The sequence below is a fragment of the Aphelocoma coerulescens genome, chromosome 5 (genome assembly GCF_041296385.1).
Source record: "Aphelocoma coerulescens isolate FSJ_1873_10779 chromosome 5, UR_Acoe_1.0, whole genome shotgun sequence".
Taxonomy (NCBI): domain Eukaryota; kingdom Metazoa; phylum Chordata; class Aves; order Passeriformes; family Corvidae; genus Aphelocoma; species Aphelocoma coerulescens.
This window is the reverse complement of record NC_091019.1, coordinates 65762755-65787763: the sequence shown is the minus strand read 5'-3', so window position 1 is coordinate 65787763 and position 25009 is coordinate 65762755. Positions and strand designations below refer to the sequence as shown.

The 25009-nt window shown below is 54.7% G+C and overlaps 1 protein-coding gene across 5 annotated transcripts in view; it reads right to left on the bottom strand.

Annotated features, from left to right (window-relative positions):
• The window catches only part of TRIM9 (tripartite motif containing 9), a 60499-nt gene that overhangs the window by 18241 nt on the left and 17249 nt on the right, over window positions 1-25009 (bottom strand). For all 5 annotated transcript variants that reach the window (XM_069018651.1, XM_069018655.1, XM_069018654.1 and 2 more), the window contains exons 2-5: window positions 9175-9270; window positions 8627-8749; window positions 721-831; window positions 76-229 (exon numbers count right to left, since the gene is read on the bottom strand). In XM_069018651.1, coding sequence (XP_068874752.1) covers window positions 76-229; window positions 721-831; window positions 8627-8749; window positions 9175-9270 — 484 coding nt within the window. The remainder of the gene's footprint in view (window positions 1-75; window positions 230-720; window positions 832-8626; window positions 8750-9174; window positions 9271-25009) is intronic.

The following is a 25009-nucleotide window of genomic DNA, read 5'->3' as shown; positions in this document are numbered from 1 at the left end:
CCTTGGGATGAGCTGCAGGGAAGCTCCCAGCAGGAGCAGAGCTGGGCTTTGGGAAGGCACTGGAAAGATCCTTACCTTTCATCTGGACGAAGTCGAGCTGGTGGATGGACTGCAGCAGAGGGGCGTTGTCGAGGTTCAGGTCGAAGTCCGTGGTCATGCGGGGCGTGAGCGTCCCCTTTCCCCACTGGTCCTCGGTCAGGTGCACCCTCCTGATGAGAGCATCTGAGATCTGCAGGGAAGGAACAGCCTCAGCTGCCGTGGGATGAGTCCCATGCCTCGTCCCCACCCCGCTCTGCCCCTTCCCTCTGCCTCCCAGGCCGGCTGCTGAAGGCTGGGATGTCACTGTGGTTTCCAGCATCACTCCTCACTGCAGGCTCGGCTGGAAGAGGGATCCCTGGAGCGTTGGGTGCTGTTTAATGGCAGGGGTTGGTGGCAAAGGAAGCCCAGGAATGAACGGTGGGATGCAGCTCCCAAGGGCTGTGTGCTGGTCTCTCAGTGGAGAGCCACGAGCATGCTGTGATCCCTGCTCCAGGGATGCACCATCCCTGCTGCAACCCTCCCTTCCAGAGATATCCCCGCCCTGCCCCTGCCCTGCTGTGGATATGGAGGGGATCAGAGGCTGATCCTTGATTTTTTTGGGTCCATCCTGCTTGGAGCAGCCCCCACCCCTGCTGCATTCCCCCGGGCTGTGCAGGAGGCACAGCATTCCCCCACACCGACCTGCAGGAAGCCGCTGGGGTCGTTCTCCTTGATGACCTCCAGGCAATATTCCATCAGCCCCGTGGTCTGGCGCAGCTTCACCGTGCAGTGCGAGATCTGGTCCCGCACCACCTGCAGGGGACAGGGATGGCAGGGTGACAGGGACTCAAGGGAACAGGGAAAGGCAGAACTGGCCAAGACTCACACACTGAATTCCAGATCTTTCAAAACCTCCTGAACAACAACACAGAATCCCAGAAAGTTTTTAAGGTCCCTTCCAATGGCAATCTAATCTTGTTCCACTCCCTGCCATGGGCAGGGACACTTCCTACTATCCCAGGTTGCTCCAAGCTCCATCCAGCCTGGCCTTGGACGCTTCCAGGGATGGGGAGTCCACAACCTCTCTGGGCAACCTATTCCAACAAGCTTTGTTTAGCCCAAAATCTTTAACACACATAATTATTCAAAGCAGCAGGGCAGCTCCATGCCCTGTCTTTAATTAAGCCAGCTTCCAAATGGCAGCTTGTGAGCTCCATGCAAAGCAAATGCCAACTTCCATAGATCCACAGCTGCCCTATCCACCCTTGGAATGCAGCCAGCTCGTGGGGCTGGCTCTGGGGCAGCTGCACTCAACAATCCTGGATGAGGAGTGACCCTGGAAGCTGCTGTTTCCAAGGGGAATGAACACACCACTCCCCCAACCTCATCCCTGAGGATCTGTTTGAGATGCTCATCAGCTGAGATGGACCACGCTGCAGAATTCCCTCATCTTTTCCACTGGCTGGGGATGAGTTCTGAGGGAGAGAAGTGCCAGGGAGAGGAGATAAATAAATAAATAAACAAACAAATAAATAAATAAATCCAAGCTCTGCCTGGGGCTGCCCAGGCTCCATATTAAGGCACTTCCCATGGCTGGTTCCCCAAGGGATCACATTCCAGCATCCCAGCAGAGAAGCACAAGCCTGTGGTTTACTGGTGCCTGAGGGCTCTGCTGACCTTCCCTGAAGCACAGCAAGGAGGAAAAAGATTCAGGCTGGATGCCACAAGGATTTATTTGAAGGCTGGCTGCTCCTTCACACTGAATCCTGCAGCTCCAGGATTTCTGCTGCGGGATATTGGCTGAGCAGCTCGGGAAGAGAGATTTTATTCTTAGAGCGATGTGCTCCAGTGCTCATGGAAGATTTTTTATTTTCTCCTCCTGGAAGAGCTTTAAAAAGCTGTGCAAAGTTCTCCACTAGCACTGAACAAAGCTGTGCAGCTCCGTGGAGTGTTACAGTGAGGATGAGCTCTGCAGCTGCAGCGGGATGGGAAAAGCTGCAATAAACAGGGATGAACATTCCTGGGAGCTCAGTGCCTGCTGCTCCACAGGGTCAGCAGCTCCTGGATGCCCACCCTGGGCTGGGGAGCATCTCCTCCTGCCAGCATCCCTCCAGCATCCCTGTCTGAGGGATGGGCAGGGCAAAGGAAGCACGTCAGGCTCCTGCGGTGAAGGAACCTGGGCTTCAAAGGGGGGGTGGCTCCTGCAGGGCAATCAATGCCATCACGTGTTGCTTAATTAAAATTTAATCACCTCTACTTAAACACCTAGCAGGAAGAAAAGAATTACCAGTCTTGCAGCTTAGAAGCAGAGATTCATTCAGGCTGGAAAAGCCCTCTAAGACCATCCAGGCCAACTGTCCCCCCAGCACTGCCAAGGCTGCCACTGCCCCATGTCCCCAAGTGCCACATCCACGTGGATTTTAAATCCCTCCAGGGATGGAGACTCCTGAGAAGCCTGTGCCAGGGCTGAGCACCCCATTCCATGAAGAAATTCCTCCTAATATCCAATCTAAACCTCCCCTGGTGCATCTTGAGGCTGTTTCCCTTCGTCCCGTCCCTTCTTCCCTGGGAGACTTGGGACAACATCGCTGCTCCTGTGAAATGCCATTAAGCCCTCTCCAAAACAGCTCCAGATTTTTAGGGAGCAGCCATTCCTGGCTGATTTTAGCAATCCCAGCCTGGTGTTTCCAGGCTGTGGCAGAGGGAGGCTGCAGCAAGCCTGGGAGCTGGGGCGGGGGTGCAGCCAGGGCACCCCGTGTGCAGGGTGGACAAGGCACCAGAGGGAGCTCCCATACGGCTCCTCTGGACCAGGACATTGGCCAGAGGCTTGTGGAGATGCTGGATGGCTCTGAGATGGAGCTTTTGTGCAGCAGGACCTGCACACACTGGTTTTGGACTCCAACACTGCTGTTAGAGTGGGGAGTTCACTGAATGCCAGTTTCTAACACTTGAGTGCAATTCCAGGATGGTTTGGGTGGGAAAGGATCTTAAACACCATCCCATCCCATCCCATCCCATCCCATCCCATCCCATCCCATCCCATCCCATCCCATCCCATCCCATCCCATCCCATCCCATCCCATCCCATCCCATCCCACCCCATGCCATGGGCAGGGACACCTTCCACTATCCCAGGTTGCTCCAAGCCCCATCCAACCTGGCCTTGGACACTTCCAGGGATCCAGGAGCAGCCACAGCTTCTCTGGGCACCCTGTGCCAGGGCCTCCCCACCCTCCCAGCCAGCAATTCCTTCCCAATATCCCATCCAGCCCTGCCCTCTGGCACTGGGAAGCCATTCCCTGTGTCCTGTCCCTCCATGCCTTGTCCCCAGTCCCTCTGCAGCTCTCCTGGAGCCCCTTTAGTTCCTGTAAGGATGAAGCAAAGCCACCAGCTGGTCCTGGAGATCCCACTCCTACACTGACCCTCCTGACAGAGGGCAAGCCCCTGAATTCCTTTCCCAGCAGGGCTGCTCAGTCCTTCAGGGCAGGAGCCAGAAGGTGCAGCGGGGGTTCAAAGCAGCCTTTTGGCTTCATCTGATCCCTCCTGCTCAGAGAGAGGGGCTGGGGGTTGTCCTGCTCCTGGAAGGATTGTTATTGTTGGCTGTGTGGATGTTGGGTCTCCCAGCTGCAGACCATGAGATAAAACCAGTCTGTGGGGTCCAACACTGCTGTTAGAGCACATCCTGACTGCACCAAGCAAGCCAGAGCCAGGTTTTGCATTCCCTGCCTGCTGGGCTGCAGATGGGAAAATGGGAATCCCACCTGGAACGCCTGGAAAAGCCGCATCCTTCGCTCACGTGAGACCCCTCTGTGGGGAAATGCACGTGCTGCCAGGAAGGCAGCAAAGATGGGATTGCTGAGACAATCTTCTTATCTTCTTTACAGCTTAAATCTCTGTCTGGTTTGGCCAGGATAATGAATTTGTGAACCTCTCCCTGCCAGAGCCGGTGCTTTCCAAGTATTTCCAGCAGAATTGCCATCTGCTCCCTCCAGCCAGGCACCAGTCTCCAGGAAACAGCATTTGCTGGGTGGAGACATAATAAAAGCTTTTTTCTTTTTCTATAAAGGTGGTCAAAGACCAGAAAAAGAGAGGCTGTGGAGTCTCCAGCATTGGAAACACTCCAAGCTCAGAGGGAGGCAGCCCAGGGCAGCCTGTTCCAGGTGAATCCAAAGCTGCAGCTCTGTCCCAGCCCTTCTCTAACTCTGTGATCCCCTCAGGGATCCAGCATCATCCATCTGGAGAACCAGGCCATAAAACAGCATTGTAATTTCAGCATCTCTACAGCACAAAAGCCAAGAGCAGAAATCCACGTTGCCTTCACCAGCACCGAACTGTTTTTAAGGCAAAAAAAGAGGGATCTTTGGTTGGAATCTAGTGGGGCTTTGTGGCTTTAAAGGAGAAGTGGGATGCACACTTAATGACTTTGATTAGTAAAATTAAAGGTTTGAGAAATAAGACCTAAACATCTCCCACACATTTGAAGGCCTGGTCTAAACCCAGTAGGGTCAGTGAAGCCAGAAAGTTTTCCAAGTGGCCTTAAGCCACAGAATCCTGGGATTCTCCTCATGCATGAGGGATTTCTGCTCCCTGGGAGCCCCTGTTACCCCAGTAATGAAGAGTTTGTTGATGGAGAGAGCTGGAAGGGAAATCTGGGAGCTCCTCAAGCCTTGGACTCATGCAAGGGGCTGTGCTGGGCTGAAGGGAGGCCTTGAAGGACTCGCAGGATTCACCAGATTCCCAGGAAAACCTGGCACATCCACATGGGTTTTGAACACATCCAGGGATGGTGATCTCACTGCTGCCCTGTGCAGCCTGTTCCAACGCTGGACAACCCCTTCCATGAAGAACTTTTCCCTCATATCCAATCTAAATCTCCCCTGAAGCAACTTGAGGCTGTTCTCCTTTATCTGGGAGAAGAGCCTGACCCCAGCCTGGCTCTTCAATGGCTCAGATTTTGAGGGGATTTGGGAAGCTCCACACATTTTCTTTGGGGTCATTTTTACCCCCCTTTAGGTGCTAAATAAAGCAACAATCAGAACCTGGCTGCTAATTCCAGCCTATAAAAAGGGGGTTTTGTGCTCTCACAGCAGCTCACCAGGACCTTAAAATAGGACGGTTCTTTCAAGAGCTTTTCTTCCCCGAGATGACATTGACTATAATTTACATTTTAATTTTAATCCAGCTCCTGGAAGGCAATAACATCTATGCTCAGCTCTACTTAAGTGTATTCCTCCTCTCTTTTAGTACTGGGGTGGATAACATTTCAAGGCACTCAACCTTCCCAGTGCCTGGGATGAGTCCTGCTGGGAATGTCACGTGGAGGACAGGAGCCTCCTCACCCTGGGTCACCTGCAGGGCCCTGGGGATGGAAGGTGGTGTCCCAGGTGCTGCTGTGCTTCACCACAGAGCTACACACCCAGATGGAAAAATCCCAGATGGAAAAATCATCAGGACAGACCCTGGCAAGCTTTGATTGTGCTGAATCCCCCAACCAGAGCTTTCCAGGTGGGTGTTTCCATGGTGACTCGGGAGAAGAGGCTCAGGCTGGAGCTGGGAAAAGCAGAGCTGCTGTTACCACCAGGAACCTGATCCAACAGGAACACCGAGTTCCCCTGTAAAATCCTGACTGCAACCTTTGAAGAAGGAGCAGCATTTCACCTCTGGAGATCCAGTGCCATGGACAGGAGCCCCTGGTGAGCGTTTCCTACGTAATTTGCTCTCCTGGGAAATGTGGCAAATGCTGTCTGCCTGAACAGCCAAAGCAGCCTGGAGAAATCATGGAGCAAAGGCATCCCATGGCCTGAAGACTGGAAAACAACTGGAATGGTCCATAATGCTGCTGAGAGCTTCAGGAGGTGCACCCAGAGCTCAGTCTGTGTGTGGTGGGCTGAGGAGAGATTTCTTCCTGGGACAACACCACAGGGAAGCCTCTGTGTCCCCTGCACAAACCTGCCTGTGCTGGAGGACATCATCCCTCGGGAAAGACCCCACTGCTCCTCTAAAAACCGGGACCAGCAGTGAGAAGGACAGACAAGAAGGTCTGTCCTGCAGGTGGAGCAGGCCCCTGGCCCCACTGCTGCTCCAGATGTTGTTTTTTAAAGCCCAGGTTCTTCTCAGCCTTGAATCCGACTGCAGTGGGAGGCTGGAGAAAGGCAGGGAGATGCCCCTTCCCAGTTTGTGTCCTCACAAGCCTCTCCCTGCTCTGGAGTAATTACTGCTGGCCCAGAGTCAGGCCTGGATTTGAGCCTGCTGCCATGGAATGTGTGTCAGGACAAAGCAGGTCAGTCCCAAAGCCAAGCCGACCCCAAATCCAGGCGCCACACAGAGATGGGAACTTGGGATGGGAACTTGGGCTGTGTCCTGAGAGGCGCCTGTGGCCCCATGCCAGGGGCAGGCTCTGTCCCTCGCTGTGCCTCTCCTCCTCCCTGCCACAGTGCCAGGATGGCCAATATCCCACTGGGCAGGAGCAGCAGCCCACGGAGAAAGCGGCTCCAGGACAGCAGCCAGGTCCCTGCGGCTCCGTGCTGGCTGCTGGAGCAACCAGCTTGGATCTGAAAGGGCTCCTTGGCCACTGCCAAGGCTCACTGGTCACTCTGGCCACTCACTTCCTCGGGTGAGATGCTCCAGGACAGGGCAGTGACAAGTGGACACGCAGGATAGGCCTGGAGGCTCTGGATGAGCCTCTGTGGGAAGGGGTGAAGTTCCCAGCCCGAGTCAGTGACCAAAAGTGTCCTGTGCTGATGTGGATGTCACCCAGGACAAGCCCCACGGTCCTGCAGGACTCACCCTGGGTCCCAATTCCACATGAAGCACAGGCCAGGAGGTGACCTCTTGCTTATCTGCAGATGGAAATGGGCCCAGGGTCATCTCAGTGTAAATCACTGCAGCTTCACCCATGGCAGTGGGAAGTTTAGATGAGATATGAGCAAGGAATTCTTCTCTGTGAGGGTGGGGAGGCCCTGGCACAGGGTGCCCAGAGAAGCTGTGGCTGCCCCTGGATCCCTGGAAGTGTCCAAGGCCAGGCTGGATGGGACTTGGAGCCACCTGGGATAGTGGAAGGTGTCCCTGCCCATGGCATGGGGTGGCACTGGATGATCTTTAAGGTCCTTCCCAAGCCAAACTATTCCATGATCCTGATTCTAACTGGATGAGGCTCAGGTGCCACATCTACCAGGGCACCACAGAGCCCTTCCTGCCCTTCCCATGGCACGTGGAACTGCAGGAGCTTCAGGGAGGGAGGCTCCAAGGCTGATTTAAGAGTCCAGTCAGGAACCCGGGGGCTGTTTCTTGTTTGAAGGACCAGACCTGGCTGATGACAAAGCCCAGCTGATAACGAGGGTGGATGGGGTGGGATGGAGGCCACAGGACAACAGCAAGCAGTGGGATGCAGATCCATGGATAGGACAGGAGCAAGCAGTGGGATGCAGATCCATGGGATGCAGATCCATGGATAGGACAGGAGCAAGCAGTGGGATGCAGATCCATGGGATACAGATCCATGGATAGGACAGGAACAAGCAGTGGGATGCAGATCCATTCCTCCAGCCAAAAGCCTCCCGGGGTTGTGCTGAGCAGGGAAATTGCTTTGTGCTGCCCGGCTTTGTGAGAGTTTAATTAACCATGCCCCGAGGGGGATGAGGGAAGGGGAGCCCACCAGGCACTGGGGGTCCCCTCTGTGCCGTGGCTCTTTGGAGTTGTGCTTTGTTGCTGGGAATGAGCACTGATGGTGGGCTCGGCCCCACAAAGCTGCCATTGTCCCTCTCCCCGTGGAAATGCCCTCGTGCTGCCCATGGTCTGCACTCAGAGAGGACTGGTGGCCTTCTCCCTTGTTTTAGGCAGCTCCAGGAATCCCTCTGGGAGCCTCCTGGGTGGCCCAAAGCAAGGTCAAGAGACACAGAAATTTCCAGGCAGAACATTGAAATGACCTCGGGAGAGGGACCCTGGGATCACAGATGTGACCCCATCACTGGTGGCCAGGGTGCAACCATCTTGTCCAGCAATTCTGGCCATGGCTGCACCTGTTCCACTGCTCCCAGGTGAGATCTGGTCCTTTCCCTCCCTTCTCGGCCCCAAATCAGCTGGACAGATGTGGTGACAGCGGGAACGACACAAACCAGGAGCCTGTTCCCACAGCTCCCACTGAGCTGCACCTCTGCTCCCCCAACACCAAAAATCTCAGCGTCACCACCCCCCCGAGGCCACGAAAGCACAGAAATCAGAGTCAGCCCTGCTCCTGGTGACATCTCGTGACACCAAGTGGCCCAGGACTTCAGCAGAAATAATGAGCACTCAGCATCCTGTGGGATCATTCCAGAAGCTTGGGAGCAACATGGGACATGAACAAAGTCATCTTCCATGCTGTACACATGGCTCTGCTGACCTAAGGACTAGGAATGAACCCAGTAATGGAATAATTCAGTGGGAACCACCTGGAGGAAGGAACACTTTGCTCAGGGACACACTGAGAGCAGGTTGGGCACCTGCAGCAAGACGGAATTCATGTGGAAAAGGAGTGGCTTCCCAGTGACCTCCCCAACAAACAGCATCCCAGTCCTCATTCCCATCCAGTGCCAACCCTGCAGGAAGCTCTCTGACCACCCAGGCCCACCTTCAGCTTGTGCTCGTGCTCCTTGTTGACCCGGGACAGCAGCTGGGCTTTCCTTCTGTTGAGGGCGTCGATGAGGGCATCACACTGGGCCACCAGGCAGGCCTCGAACTCCACACTGTTCTCCTGTGGGGCAGAGAGGGAGTCACAGCCCAGGGGACATCCCCAGTCCAGCTGGAAAACTGGATTTTCCTTTTTAATGGTGCCACACGGGTCATTCTTGCATGTGCAGCTGCACCACTGCCACCCACTAATTAATCCATAGCACTGGATGTGGGATCCTTACGGCCTTGGATCGTGGAAAACGTGGTGGTGGCAGGCAAGGAACAGGTTTGGATCTACCCAAGGTAGAGATGGGAAGGGCTCAGGACTCTGCTGCTCCCTCCACGACGCCAGGAGCAGCAGTTTTGGGGAGGGTTCGGGGGGGTAATATCAAAAGTGAGGTGTGGGTTCTTTTGGAAGAGCACCCACCAATCCAAGCGTGGGAAAAGGGATGGAGGATGGCTCATCCTGGTGGGAAGGGGCAGTTTCTCAGCCTGGGGACACAGTACCTGGATTTGCTGCACCATGTTGCGGAGCTGGACCAGGAACTCCTTTGCCTCCTTGGCTCTGTCTGACAAACCATTCAGGGCCTGGGAGAGCTGGCTCTGCAGGACAAACAAAGAGCAAGGTCATCTCCATGCCCAGGACTCATCCACCCCCCTGGATTGTGTGGGATTTGGGCTGGGGGCGGGCTGCATCCCGCCGAGGTGTCCGTGTGTCTCTGAGTGCAAGGAGAGGAAAAGGAGGGTTAACCAACATCATGGATGCCCTGGCTTCGGGAAGGAGATATTCCGTGTCCACCTCCTCCACGGGCTTCCCTGGGTGATCAGGGACAAGCCACACCCACCCTGGGTCTCACAGTGAGCCAGTCGCTCCCTCCCCTGGATCTGTGTCCTCCAGGGCATCACCAAAACTCCTGTAGGATCTGACCCTGGGCTGCTGGGAACACAGGCCAGGCCACCCGAGTCACACTGAAAATCACCCACACCCTCCTGAAAGCGAAGGGAGAGAAGGTTCTTCCTGCAAAATACTGACTGCTCCTTCTCCCTTTGGGGTGGGAACACACTCCCACAGCCTGGCCTGGCCAGCAGCAGAACGAGGTAATAACAATCATTATGCTCATCAAAAGCTTTTTCATTTTCACGGCACTTCCCGGACACTCAGGAATCTTCCCGACCTTCTCCTTGTGCCGTGATTCCAGCAGGAGTGATTATCTCAAGAGCTGGGCAAATCACCCTCAATGATTTTCCTCTGGGAGAGAGGTTTTGCCTCTTTTGTGGGCTGCAAATTGGCTGCAAACACCCCGTGGCTTTTGAGGGGGGATCCTTCTTTGTGGCAGACACAGAAAGGAGCTGGGAAGGTGGCTGATGTCCCCAAATCTCCAAAAACCCACCGTGCCCACCCCTCCTGGGATCGGGATGTGGGCACTGGGCTGGCTCCCATTCCCAGTGGTGCTGTGCCAGTGTGGAAGATGGGAAATGAGATGGCAGAGGGGTCTGCTGAGGTGCTGCTGGGCTGAAATCAAGAACAAAACCCAGCATTGCTGCCGAGGAGAGCCAGCAGCAACCCTTTAATGGCCTAGAAAATAAGGGCCCAGAAAATGACCTGGCTGCTGCTGCTGCTGCTGCTGCTTCCCCAGGAGATGTTAATCTCACCCAAGTGGTTCCTGCATTTCCTCTGTAATTTATCGCGCCCGAGTCGTTAGGATGTGGAGCTAATCAGCGAATGCATCTCTAATAAAAATGGGATTGCTAAGTCAGCTCAGCAGGTCCCCCCATCCCTCCTCCCTCCCCCAGCCAAGGTCAGAGCCCCGCAGGGACAACGCAACCCTGCCTCTTCCAAAGCCTCCATCACCCTCCTCAGCCCACGCACGGCTCCAGCCCCGCTGGGTTTGGGAAGATGCCCCAAGCCCAGCAAGGTGTTTTGCTGAGAGCTGTTCTGCTGCAGGGCCCAGGTCCCTGATAACACAGGCAATTAATGGAAAAAATCAGCAGGGGTTGGTTATGTTTACAAGCTCCTCATTAAAACTGCAGCATGTCGGGTTGGGTTTTTTTTTCCTTTAAAGTCTTTAAAAGGTTCCCCCCCCTGCCCTCCCCATTAACATGAATTTCAGAAAGGGGATCTTTAGATCAACGTAATTATTTGAGGCTTTCCTAATGGGGATGCTTCTTAAAAGTGGGCTTAAATTGAGTAAGAGCTCTGTGGTGCCTGGGTGTGTTGTCCGTGGAAGTTCTTTCCCCACGGACTCGCAGCACAACTGCTCCCATGGTGCAGAAAGCTTGGAGCCTCCCCAAAAAAGATGGTTCATCACCTCAGAGCATCCCTGCCTGTGGTCTCACTGCACTCCCTTCTCAGCTCAGCCCTTCCCTCTGCTCTGGGTGTTTTGGATGCCTGCAGTGCCAGTGAGTGAGGGGCATCATCTGTCTGAAAAATTTAATTTTCCCATAATTTTAAGGCCACTTCCTACATATAGGTGAGCACAGGTTGCTCACTGGACACAGGAGCTCCAAGGTTTGGCTTCGTCCCCATCTCCAGGATGGGTCCCCCTCATGCTGAGGCTCTCCCGGAGTGGAAACACATTCCTGGACTCACTCCCTTTGAAACAAACACCTGCCCAGCTCTCCTGCTGCACCCCTGCTGCTCCTGGCCAGAGCCACCCCGCTGGGGGCTGTGTAACATCATTAACAAGGTTAATTAATGCCACGCCCCCGACGGGATCCGCAGGAATTCCATGGTGGATTAATCCAGGGCACTGACAACGTGATCCACAACCAGGTGCCATGGAAAAGCAGAGTCCTGCTGGTGGCTGTTACCACGTTAATAACCAGAGGCTCTGGGGGGAATTAATGACTGATTTGGTCTGTAATTCCTACAGGTGCCTCCCGTGACCCCTGGAGCAAAGCCAGGCAGTCTGGCAGCTCCGAGATGGATTTAATCACCAGACACTGATGGAAGAGTCACAGGATTCCCACAAGTGTGTGATCTAAGTGGGAGACTCAGGAGGAATCACAGAACCCCAGAATGGTTTGGGTTGGATCTCAAAACCAACCTCGTTCCAACCCCCTGCCATGGGCAGGGACACCTTCCACTATCCCAGGCTGCTCCAAGCCCCATCCAACCTGGCCTTGGACACTGCCAGGGATCCAGGGGCAGCCACAGCTTCTCTGGACACCCTGTGCCAGGGCCTCCCCACCCTCCCAGCCAGGAATTCCTTCCCAATATCCCATCCATCCCCGCCCTCTGGCAGTTTGAAGCTATTCCCTGTGTCCTGTCCCTCCATGCCTTGTCCCCAGTCCCTCTCCAGCTCTCCTGGAGCCCCTTTAGGCATTGGAGTCCTTCAGAGGAAACAAGATCTGTTAGTATTTCTGGCACACGCTGGAAGGACTTCCCCTCTCTGCAAAAAACTGGAACGTTGCACTTTGCATCTCCATGTGACAACAAAATCATGGTGGCTTTTTTGGGGTTGGGAACCCCGCTCTGGGGACACCATCCAGGGGATCATCCAGTGGGCCTGGCAGCTCCCACGTGCTGGAGTGGAGCTGAGCCCAACCCTCAGCTAGAGCAGGCAGGGGAATTAATGAGTGTGAAATGAAGAAAAATCCCATTTACCAGTGCCTTAAAATCACGGGAATTTGTCCTTTGCAGAAAGCTGCCCTCTTTTTTTCAATGCTCTTGTTCCAGGGCAGTAAGAAGAGACCTCTGATTCACATTAGCATTAATGGCAGCTAAGCATTTAAATCTCTGTCCCCAGAGCACTTCGGAGAGAATCTGTCCCCTCTTTGTGCTCACTAATGGCTCCATAACCCTCCTCCTTCCCAGGCACGGCTGACAAAGGGATTTCTGTCACTCTCTGATTCTCCCTTGTCCCAGCACAGGGATGAGAGCAGCCGGTGCAGATGGGCTGAGGGCTCAGCAGGGCTGAGCAAGCTCCAAGGAACAGAGAACAGCATCATTTTAACTCTGCGTCGCTGGAACTGCTCTGGTTTTCCTCCTGTACAACCCAGCTGCCCGTGATGGAGCTCATCCACACTGACTTGGAGGTGAGGAGGAAGCTGGGCTTGTTATTTTCGGAGGCACAGGGTGCTGGACGGGTGTGACAGCTGCACCTGGCACACTGGGAAAAGCCTGAACTTCACTGGTGTTGGACACCAGCAGGGGTGAGGAAGCTGCTCCCATTTCAAACCCCAGCTCGTTTGCAGGCTCTGGCACCGGGCAGGATCATAAAATCACATAATTGCTGAGGTTGGAAAAGCCCTCTGAGATCATGGAGCCCAACTGTCCCCCAGCACTGCCAAGGCCACCACTGCCCCATGATCCCCAAGTGCCACATCTACACAGCTTTTAAATCCCTCCAGGGATGGGGACTCCACCACTGCCCTGGGCAGCTGTGCCGGGGCTGGACAACTCCTTCAGGAAGAAATTTTCCCTGATATCCAATCTAAACCTCCCCTGGCCCAGCCTGAGGCCGTTCCCTCTCCTCCTGTCCCTGTTCCCTGCGAGCAGAGCCCGACCCCCCCGGCTGCCCCCTCCTGTCAGGGACTTGTGCAGAGCCACAAGGTCCCCCCTGAGCCTCCTTTGCTCCAGCCTGAGCCCCTTTCCCAGCTCCCTCAGGAATTCTCCAGCCCCTTCCCAGCTCTGTTCCCTTCTCTGGACACACTCCAGCCCCTCAATCCTTCTTGTCATGAGGGGCCCAGGACTGACCCAAGGATTCAGGTGAGGCCTCAGCAGTGCCAGCACAGGGGACAATCTCCGCCCTGGCCCTGTGGCCACATCATGGCTGGTACAAGCCAGGTGCCTTTGGCCTTCTTGCCCACCTGGGCACACCTGGGCTCATATTCAGCTGCCGTCAACCAACACCAAACCTCACCCCAAAAGAGCTCTTGGCATCACACCAAGAGCCCAGTACCTGCTCTGACACCCCAAGCATTGAAACCAGCCCCTGTTTCTTCTCTCTTTCCAACCAAATCATCTCCCAGCCAGTTCTTCCACTGGAGCATCCATGTGGAAGTAAAAGAGGAGAGGAATACCCTGGCAGGGAAAGGAGCTGTTCCCAGCTGTTCTGCTCCTGCCCTCCAAAGGATGAGGAGCTGTCACAGATGCTGGAGTTGAACTCATGTGAGTCTCCTTTAATTAAAGCACAGGACCTGCAGCCTTTGAATCTTGAGGCCAGCTCCCTGTATGTGATGCCTGACTAATTAAAATGGGATGTTTAATTAAAACTTGCATTCAGTCAGGAAGTTGATGAAGCTAAACTGCTGCTAATTGGCTTTTGGCTCCAGTCACGAGAGCCTGACTTTTGGATTCAAGGTTGCCTCTGGAAAGAAACCAGGAGCTGCAGCCTGGGCTGACCTGGCCCTTGAGACTCGAGGGGTCAGACAGTGCCATGTCCTGGGATCCTGGAGGGGCTGCTCCTTGTGTCCTGGGATCCTGCAGGGGCCTGGCCTTGGACACTTCCAGGGATCCAGGAGCAGCCACAGCTGCTCTGGGCACCCTGTGCCAGGGCTTCCCCACCCTCTCAGGGAAGAATTCCTTCCCAATATCCCATCTATCCCTGCCCTCTGGCACTGGGAAGCCGTTGTCCCTTGTCCTGTCACTCCAGGCCCTTGTCCAAAGTCCCTCTCCAGCTCTCTGGTCCAAGGCCAGGTTGGATGGGGCTTGGAGCAACCTGGTTTCAGTGGAAGTGGGATGGAATGAGATGGTCCTGAACATCCCTTCTAACCCAAACCATTCCATGATTTTGTGGTTTTACGATCTCAGCTGCAGATATCTGTAACTCTGAGCCAAAACAGGTGACAGGAACAGGCCATGGGTCTGAATTATCCCTCTTCCAACCATTCTGCTGCTGAGCATTGGACATAGCTCCAGCTCAGTTTTCCTGGCTTCCCACAAGAAGGATGTTCTCCCAGCCTGCCAGAAAGCTGCAAATCAAGCAACAGAGGAAGAGCAGGAACTTGTCATCAGGACACACAGACAGAGCCAGGTTTGTGAGCACAGCTCCCAGGTGCAAACTCCAGGAGAAAAAGGAATCTTTAGGAATGGATCCCACTCCCCTGCTGCATTCAACAGCGGCCTTGGTTCTCCTCCTCCTTCCCTGCAGTTATGCTGGGGAATCTGGGGTGTGCAGGAAGAAGATGAAATGTAGATCCTCAGGTGGAGCAGCCTGGAGAGCAGCTCCATGAGGGAAATGTGCCTTGGGCTGGATGCTCCTGCTGTCCCTGCCCAGCCTGGAGAGCAGCTGGGATGTGCAAAGCAGATGATCCTCCCCAGGGCCTGGATCTCTGGGGCAGGCATCTGTACAGGGGATTATCCTGGGGGTAACCAGGAATCCATTGGAATTAATTCCAGGCTGTGCAGAGCAGCCCCTGTGCCTCTGGAAAAGGCAGGGATGCCACTACACCCACTCCTGTTAATCCTAGAACTGGTGGGTCCTCCTGGGGGAAGGAGGCAGCCCTTTCCCTTTGAGAAAACCCCAGGCAGAACCTGAGGAGGGAGGACACCCCAGGTGGGGACACATTGGGGTGTGTCACCTCCGGGGTGGTGACACCCAGGTGCAGCTCCCCAAGGACCCCCAGCCCATCCTTTCCACAGTGGAGGGATGGGGTGGGTTTGGGATGCAGGATGGGTGCAGAGCATCAGCCCTCACCCCTCTGCAGGGCTGAGGGCACCCCTGGGGACCCAGACTGTGTTTTGTGCACAGGGAATTGTCCTCCTGCAGCCCCCTCCTTTCTGTCTCCCACCCTTTGCCCCATCCCTGTGCGGTAACACAGCAAACTCACATTCCCAAAGCTGGCAGTGGGAAATCTTGCTCCAGAACTGTGGACCAAGCTAGGATGAAGGCAGTGGGGAATTCAGCTGGGAAAAAAATTCCCACCCCCTCTGCCAGGCAGAGCTGGGGGAGGCCGTGCAGTGGGGTTTGCCCCATGCCAAACCCCAAACCCAAAGTGCTGCCTGCCAGCTGGTAGGATTTTGTTAAAGCCACTAACTTTTGTGATAACGTTGATAACGCAACAGCAAAGAGCAGAAATCACTGCCAATCCCTCAGAATTTGGAGGCTTTATCAGCTCAGCCCAGGTGGTTTTTATTTATTCCCACCAGAGTTACTGTTCATCGAGGTGAAACCTCGCACCCGTCCTCCCCTGCAGTGAGGAGCTGTGGGTGTTTGGTTGGATGTGGGGAGAGCTGGGCATGGCCAGATGCCCAGGAGCAGCCCCTGGAATGTCCCTGCAAAGGGGAGAGAGAGCTGTGGACACCTGCCTGTCCCACAGGAGCCTGGATGCCACCAGGATGCCTGCCCTGACCAACCCCTTCCACACGTGGCTAAATCTGTATCCATTTCCAGACCCAAGCCTCCTGTCTGTGGGATTTTTTTGCTGCCTTAGGATGCCCTAAAGTCCTGTGAGGTGATGCTGGCAATACCCAGGCAGAGCTGCAGCCCCCAGCCCCGACGAGCTGTCACTGGGGTGCACAGATGGCCCCGGCCTGGCTTTGTTCAGGCAGACACAAGGGCCCTGTATTCCCTCGGCAGGCAGAACTGATTCAAAAGCTCCAGCCTGGAAATAAAACAAGGATATATTCTTTTCAAGCATGACCTTACTAAAACCCTTTCACTGCCTCTCCCATGTGGGATCCCCTGGCCCTGGGCAGGCACGGTGCTCTGCCTGCTCCCAGCCTTGCTGTGGGCCATGCTGGATTTAGTGTTTTATTCAGCCTGGTCACAGGGACAATCCTGCAGCACTGGCAATGTCTGTCATCCATCTATCCTTGCCTAGGCCCAGCTGGCTGCCCAGAGCCCCTCACCCCACACCCTGACTGTTGCAGTATCCCCAGCCCTAGGTTTTGGGGGTCCTCCCTGAAAGGAGACTTTTAATGTTTTAAAAACGCCCCGCTGGGACTTGGCCGCCGAGGCCTGCACTGGGGACGCTGCTGGAAGCAGGAGATTTAGGGTAAAACCAGCAATTCTTCTCTTGGCATGGATTTAAAGGCATATAATAGTTATGTCAGAGCTGTGAAAGAACAAGTCTGGCCTCCAGACCTCCTGCTAGGAGCCATGTGGATGAGGGCTTGGCTGGAGTGCGTGCGATGCTGAGGGGACGGGTCACACGCTGCTTTTTCTGTGCTGAAATGAACAGCAAAACGTTTTGCTCCTGCTGGGAATCCTTGTGCTCACTCGAACCTGCCATTCCCTGGCTCCCAGGCCAGGCCAGCTGGTGCTCTGCAGCCTGCAGTGGTTCCTCAGCAGGATTTGGGAGAGGCCTGGATGAGGAGAACCCCCAAATTCCAGCATCCCTGCTCTTTTATGCCACGTCTTCGAGGGGCGAACCAGGCACGCAAAACTCCCCAGCAGAAGAGACAAACGCAAGTGGCCTGAGAGATAACACCCTTCCAACACCACGGAGACACCAGATGAAGTTATCAGATTCCAATGAAGCACCAGTGACCTTGCACACCTCACACACTGCAGTGGGATCCAGCTTGGTTTAGCGTATCCCCCTGGAAAAGGGCAGCTCTAGGATGATTCCTTGCAACCTGACGAATCACTGAATCATTAAACGTTGGAAAAGACCTCCAAGATCATCAAGTCCAACCTTCCAGGTTGGCTGAAGCTGACAGAGGGCAGTTTTGCCCTCAGGGACATTCACTGTGGATCACTCATGTGATTTTCTTGGCTGTCCCTGGTCCTTGGACTGAACAAATACCGGAGTTATGGAATGTCCTGGGCTGCTCCTGACTGTGGGGATGGATTAAAGATTCTCTGTCCTTGCTTTGATATAGGATCTAGTCTTTGCCTCGATTTTTAGGGAGAAGAAATGTAAGCACCTCGCAACAGCCCTTTGATTTTGTCCAATTAATCCCTGGTTTGCTTCATTAACGCTCAACAGCAAACGATCTTAGCTTTTCCCTGCCAACACCTGACACAGGTCCCTTTGAAAGCACAGACAGAACTGCAGGATCTGTCACAGGGATGCTGAGAAAAACTCAGCCGGGAGCTGCTGCTCTCCCACGGGTACAGAGAGGGGCAAACAAGGTAAGGGGAGGAACTAAAAACTACAAACACTGATTTGTTGGGTGACTTGGTGATGAGGTTCACTTTCCATGTTTTAGGAGAGCCAATTCGGTTGTGTCCCTGAGAGGAGCTGCTGCAGGCCTGCACACAGACATCAGGGTGGAAATGCAGGTCAGGAGAATTCCAAATCCGTGTGGAGTCTGGCTGGTTTTGGGATCTGAGCCCTGGCAAGAAGGTCCCCAGCTTTGCTAGGAGCTGGTTTATGCAAGCAGGGTGGGAATAAATTCCTTCCCATTGCTCCTTGTGGGATAGCTCAGGGCAAGGTGGCAGCCAGGAACTCAGATCCAGCTGTAAAGCCTACAGGGACACCTTCCACTGTCCCAGGCTGCTCCAAGCCCCAGTGTCCAACCTGGCCTTGGACACTTCCAGGGATCCAGGGGCAGCCACAGCTTCTGTGGGCATCCTGTGCCAGGGCCTCCCCACCCTCACAGGGCAGAATCTCTTCCCAATATCCCATCCATCCCTGCCCTCTGGCAGTGGGAAGCCATTCCCTGTGTCCTGTCCCTCCATGCCTTGTCCCCAGTCCCTCTCCAGCTCTCCTGGATCCCCTTTAGGCCCTGGAAGAGGCTCTGAGCTCTCCCTGGAGCCTTCTCTTCTCCAGGTGAACACCTTCAGCTCTCCCAGTCTGGCTCCAGCCCTTGGAGCATCTCCGTGCCTCCTCTGGACTTGCTCCAGCAGCTCCAGGTTCTTCTGATTCAGTTTCCTTGTTCAGCCTCCTCCACTGCCCCTTGTTTAATTCCAAACCTCCTGTAGAGGCAGCTCCCTCTCCACTGTGCCCTGGGATGTCCTGGAGGTGGCTGCTCAGGATTTCTCGTGTGGCCCAGTGGCCACCTGAGCCAGAGGTGACTGCTGGACCCTGGGAGGGTGACCTAGAGGGAGACACGAGCTCTGCACCCCAGAGGGCATTGCTGGGGAAACAAAGGGAACCCTTGGAGCTGACCCCAGAGCTCAGGACATGAGCTGAGTCTTTAATTCCTATTCCCTTATGTCTGCTGCACCGTGGTGAGGGGAATCCAGGGCTCTGAGGCTTAGGAGTGAAGGGAAAATGGCACAAGGAGCAGAGATCAGCTCTGAGAGGGATTTGCTGCTAAGCAGCCTGCTCAGGAAATGCAGCTCCATTAATGGCCTTTCTCTGTAATTAAAGCCCAGCAAGGAATTTGTTGTTTCTTAAGAACAACAGGAATGCTCTTTCCATGGCTGCCTGAGATGGGGGATATCTTCCTTGATGAGCCAGGTCCTTCTGACCTCCTCCCGAAGCTGAACTCTGCTTCCTGAGGCTGACTGTAACTGGATCCATTGCCTTGATTAGCTGGCACTAATGAGCAATATTGCTCTTGATATTTGCTGTGTGCTGACTTCCTCAGCAGCGGTGCAGCAGCCCAGGGGGTAACTCCATGGCAATAACCCACCTCCCTGGGCTTCTCCTGGGTGCTTCCTCAGGCCTGGTTCTACGTTGGCAAGGGCCAGCAGCTCTGGGTAAGGTGCATCTCACTTTCCAGGGCACCAGGAAGCCAAATGTCTGCAGGTTCCCTTCAGCACAGACTCTTCTTCTGGGTGTTTTGTCCTGGATGTCCGTCTGCAACGTGTCCTGCCCCTCATCATTCCCAAGAAAGGAAATCTGCCAGGATGTGCCTGATGGCAGCAGGCAGCCCCAGTGGTGTCAGAATCCCAGACTGGTTTGGGTGGAAGGGACATTAAAGCCCATCTCATCCCACCCCTGCCATGGGCAGGGACACCTTCCACCATCCCAGGCTGCTCCAAGCCCCATCCAGCCTGGCCTTGGACACTGCCAGGGATCCAGGGGCAGCCACAGCTTCTCTGGGCACCCTGTGCCAGGGCCTGCCCACCCTCACAGGGAGGAATTTTTTCCTAACACCCAATCTAAACCTCTCTCTGTGTGAATCCATTCCCCCTGTCCTGTCACTCCATAAAAAAATCCCCTCTCCATCTTTCTTGTAGCTCCCTTCAGATGACACCTACTTATACACTCCCCTCATTTCTGACCAAAAACGACCCTTTCTAGCCAGGCCTGACCCCAAAATTTCCTCAGCTCAAGCAGGAAGCCTCAGTGCAGCTCTGTGGTGCCACTCCAGAACCTCCTCCAGAGCAGCCCATCCCCAAGGAGCTGCATCCAGGCCAGCTCTCCCAGTGCTGGGTGTGCTGATGGAGCTGTGGGGTGATCACTGTGCCCTGCTCTGCTCTCACCCACAGATTTCTGCCACCACCCCTTTTCCAAAGGATCCCTGAGCAGGACTGGGTGCTCCATCCTTCCCCTCTGTGATTCTCCTCTCTTGGCACGAGGGCACAGGGAGCTTTCAGCAGGCTGGACACGTTCCCATCCCCTCTCTTGTTTCTGGATCTCTCTGGATGGGTTCAGCCCTGCTTGTTTCACTTCCCTGCCCCTATTCCAGCAGCAGCTGCAGTTGAAAAAGGAAGCTTGGTGGGAATGTCCCACACAGAGCAGCATCCCAGGGCAGAGGGGTGTGTGCTCTGAGGAAAATGGGCTCCAAACCCCAGCCTAGGAAGAGCAGGAGCCCAGGAACAGCCCTGGTGGCTGCAGTGATAGTGCCCACAGCACTGCCCTTCACCATGCAGGGCTTTGCTCCCTCTGAGGGCTGGGGAACAGCAAGGAGTGCTTAAACATACATCCAGGAGGAGTGTGTGCAGGATGGAGTGTCCTTAGCTCCTCTGGAGAGCAGTGGAGGTGCAGCTCCCTGCTTATTCTGCCTGTAAAGCACCTCCAGCCAAGAACCAGCCCAGCTCCCCAGGGATGTGGCCGTGAGTGCCGATCCAGGAGAGCTCCCAGCATTTCCAGCAGCTCAGGACACTGCTGGGCTGAGCCTCACAGGGGAGGGAGCTGCAGGAGTCACTGCTCAGCTGTGACCTGTCCTCAGCCTCATTCATCTCTGGGAACACGGCAGCACTGGCACACAGCAAACGAGCTGAGTGTGGGGTGATTCGGAAACGCCACTGGCCCCACGACAGCCACTGTGCCTCAGGGCAGCCACGAGGGACAGTGACAATGCCACCACCACCATGGTGCTCCTCCAGACATGGCTCAGCACAGCTGGTAAAGGGAGCTGCGTGTTCCCTGGGAAGGATCTTCACTGTGCCTTTTCCAGCCAAAGGATCTCCCTGCTTCCTCCCACAGCCTCGTTACAGCCCATCAGAGCTGCCCATCCCTTCCCTGCTGGCACGCATCCCTTTGGTGTCTGCAGCCATCCACAGGGACACAGAGATGCTCCAAGGGCTGGAGCCAGGCTGGGAGAGCTGGGGGTGTTCACCTGGAGAGGAGAAGGCTCCAGGGAGAGCTCAGAGCCCCTTGCAGGGCCTAAAGGGGCTCCAGGAGAGCTGGAGAGGGACTGGGGACAAGGCATGGAGGGACAGGATACAGGGAATGGCTTCCCAGTGCCAGAGGGCAGGGATGGATGGGAGATTGGGAAGGAATTCCTGGCTGGGAGGGTGGGGAGGCCCTGGCACAGGGTGCCCAGAGAAGCTGTGGCTGCCCCTGGATCCCTGGAAGTGTCCAAGGCCAGACTGGACAGGGCTTGGAGCAAGCTGGGATAGTGGAAGGTGTCCCTGCCCATAAGCAGAGGGCTGGAATGAGATGGGCTTGAAGATCCCTTCCAACCCAAACCATTCTGTGCTTCTTGCTATGATTCCCACCAGATTTAGAATTTAGGGAGAAAAAAAGGATTTAGAGACAGAAGAGCCTCTCTCCACGACAACCACCAAAGCAGACTCCCACACAACGCTCAGGGAACACTGAGCCATGGTCAAGCACCTCAGCTCTTCCCAAGGATTCCCATGACATGAGAAGTAGGATGTGAAACACCGATGGTGTCATGGCCACCCTTAATTATATCCTGGAGGCAGCAAATCCCTCTCTCTTCCTTAGCAACCTGCTGTCATCTCCCTAAAACACCACGGCTCCACTTGACCTCCCTTCTCCTTCAGGCCCAAGGAATGCTGGAGGGTTTGAGTTCATCCAGAAGAAAATGAGCTCCTCAGGGATTGCTGTGAAATGTTCCTATTTATGCAAAACAAACGAGCACGGGGGGAACGACTGCCAGAAAAGGTCACGGAGCTTTAAACCCCTTCCAGCCTCAACCCCTTCCAACCTCAACCCCTTCCAGTCAGGTCAGTGTTAGGGAAAGGGCTGGGTCTTGCTGGGTTTGGAGGACACAAACCAGTGCTGCATCTTTTTACTTTGAAAAACCTGGAGGCCATTGCTGTAAGTGGTGAGGGAAGTCCCAGCAGGCAAACTCTGCCTCCTTAGACCCTGTTTTTCCTCCATGGTGGATGAAAAAACCACAGAAGCAAAGACTTAGGTTGTGATCTCAGGGGTGAAGATCTGTGTCCTGTACAGGATAAAGGTGCTGGGGACAAAACAAGGCCATGAGGCTGTCGGGGGATGGGCACACCCACGTTTTGGGGTAGAATTAGCACAGGAACACACAGATGTGGTATGTGAGGGCCCAACATCTTCTCCTCCACCTCCACCCAGGCAGTGCTTGTGTTCCAGGCCCTGCCCAACACCCAGGGATGTGCACACTGCAGATCTGGCGCTTTCTGCCTTAAAACTCCATCTGCCTCCAATCCCATTAGTGCCTCCCCGCTCCGGTGGTTGCTCACACTTCAGCTCTCCCATCCCATTACTGCATTAAGTCTTTAAATCTGATTACATTGTTTGGAGTTAAATTTAAACCTGATTAACTGCATAAACAATGATTTTTTTTTCCAGTCCTGGCCCAAACCCAGGGCTGAGAGCCCTGTGGGGCAACTCCTCTTCCTGCAGGGAAGTGTATTGACCATCCTTTTGTCTTGTTCTACAGCCTTTAATTACCATCTGGGTGCTGGAGTCAGGCACAGCCATAAACAGCCTTGACAGCTCGCCAGCATCTTGACTTTGCTTTGACATTTAATTGCCTAGAAATGCAAATTGTATTGGATTCTTCAGTTCTGAGCAGTCACCGAGGCAGTAAGGGAAAGGAACACATCCCATGGCTGTGACTGGCTGGGTGGTGACCATCAAGGCTGGGAGAGTTGGGGTGCTCAGCCTGGAGAAGGCTCCAAGGAGAGCTCAGAGCCCCTTCCAGGCCTAAAAGGGTTCCAGGAGAGCTGGAAAGGGACTGGGGACAAGGGCTGGAGGGACAGGATAGGGGGAATGGATTTAAACTGAAACAAGGAAGATTTAGGTTTGATACATGGAAGGACTTCTTCCCTGTGAGGGTGGGGAGGCCCTGGCACAGGGTGCCCAGAGAAGCTGTGGCTGCCCCTGGATCCCTGGAAGTGTCCAAGGCCAGGTTGGATGGGGCTTGGAGCAGCCTGGGCTAGTGGAAGGTGTCCCTGCCCATGGCAGGGGGTGGAACAAGATGGGCTTTAATGTCCCTTCCAACCCAAACCATTCTGGGATTCTATGAAGTCCCTCCACGGAGGGCAGCTCAGTGAAGCCCCTTCCTGCTGAACCTGGCCCTGATGTGGCATCCCGGAGGTCTGGAATCCATCCCTGCTCTGCCACAGGTGACCAGTGTGACACCGGGCACCTCTCCCAGTGCCAGCTCTGGGGCAGTGGGGTGGGCACTCAGTCTAAAGAGGCCTCAGGTGCTTCCCACAAAGGCAAAAGCCCACCTTGCAGGCAGCAGGAGCAGGGGGCTGATGTCCTGGCTGTCACCAGGCAGGTCCCACAGCCACGGCACCCCTGTGCAGGATGTCCCTGGCCATGCAAACCACAGCTCTCTGAGATCCCAGCCCGGCCCCTGAGCAGCAGCTCCTCATTTCACAGCCCTCTGCCTCTTTGGCTGCTGCCCAGAGCTGAGATTTTACACAATTTACTCATGGATTTAGCTCAAGGGAGGTTTTTCAAAGGCGCAGATGGGAGATGGCATCTCATTCCCTTCGGCTGTGGATACACAGAGCTTCCCTTGGACAGGAGGAAGCACAAACATCCTCCAGCATCCCCACAAAGTGGCCTTGCACTCATCTCCTGGCATTTCCTAATGAATCCTCGGTGCTGCAGCCTCCAAGGATGGGCTGCTGTACCCAAAAACTTGTCTGCCTTTCCCAAGGGAAGGAGCCAAACCAAAGGTTTCTCCCCTCCCACTCAAATCTTACCTTGGCCACATCCAAAGTCCTACAAAAGTACAAAATGTGGAATTCTGTGTGTGTTCCTTTTGGCTGCTTCTCTTGAACATTTGCCATGGTGAAAATCAGCCTGGGATGTGAAGTGGAACAGCACCAGCATGGAAGGGGTTGGAGTAGATGATGTTTTAGGTCAGTTCCAACCCAAACCATTCCGTGATTTTATGATTACAGGCTGCACTTGGTCATTTCCATCCTTGGCTCAAATCTAAATCAGCCTCAGGCCATCCTTCCCATTCCTGATGGGATGCTGGCTAATCCCTGTGGAAGGAGATGGTATTTGGGGTCACCAGCACTTATTCAGGCCATTGTCCACAGGCCAAAACTCCCAATCCCAAAGCAGGAAAAAGGTAAATTTAACCCCATTTCCACTGCTAGGATTGAAGTGCCGAACTTCTTGCTGCACCCCTGGAAACACAAAGCCTCCACCAGCCTGCTTGAGGCTTGAAGACCACCCCAATCCTCCTCTTCAACTTCCTTTTCTCCTCTCAGTGCATGCCCAGCTTGTGGCTTTTTCCTGAGGTCTCATTTTCCAGCCGCTCTCCACCACAGTTTGCAATCGCCCCCATCCCTGGGTACCCCACACCACCACCACCCTCCAGCTGAGGCTGGGCTGACATGAATTTCCCCAACATCCAGGACAGCTCACAGCACCTTTTTTTGGGGTGTTTTTTGTGTTCTCCTTTGAGCCCTTCCATCGACTTGACCAAATAAATCCCTGTGCACCATCACCATCATCACCTCCTCAGGAAAATCCATCACCACCGACCTGACCTCCAAGTACACAGTGAGCCCCTCCCTCTGCTTCCCTGACATGTTTTTAGGAGGATGTGGGCTCTCTTAAAAAGGGGATCCTTTGGTGTTTCACTAAACATTGCTCTTGGGCAGGGCTTTAAAGCTCGTGTGCACCGGTGAGCTCCTGTTGAGCACAAAAGCCACACGTTAAACCTCCCGAGATGTTCTGCCTAAGGAGGATGCCCAGAACCATCAGCAAAACACATTTCAGGGACCTGAGCATTCTCAGCAGCCTCCCTGAGCTCTCCCTCACATCTCTAGGAAACAGCAGCTCTGCCCAGCTGATTTATCCACCTGCTCAGCACAGCTACTGGAATATCTCAGCAGCAGGACATCAGCTAATT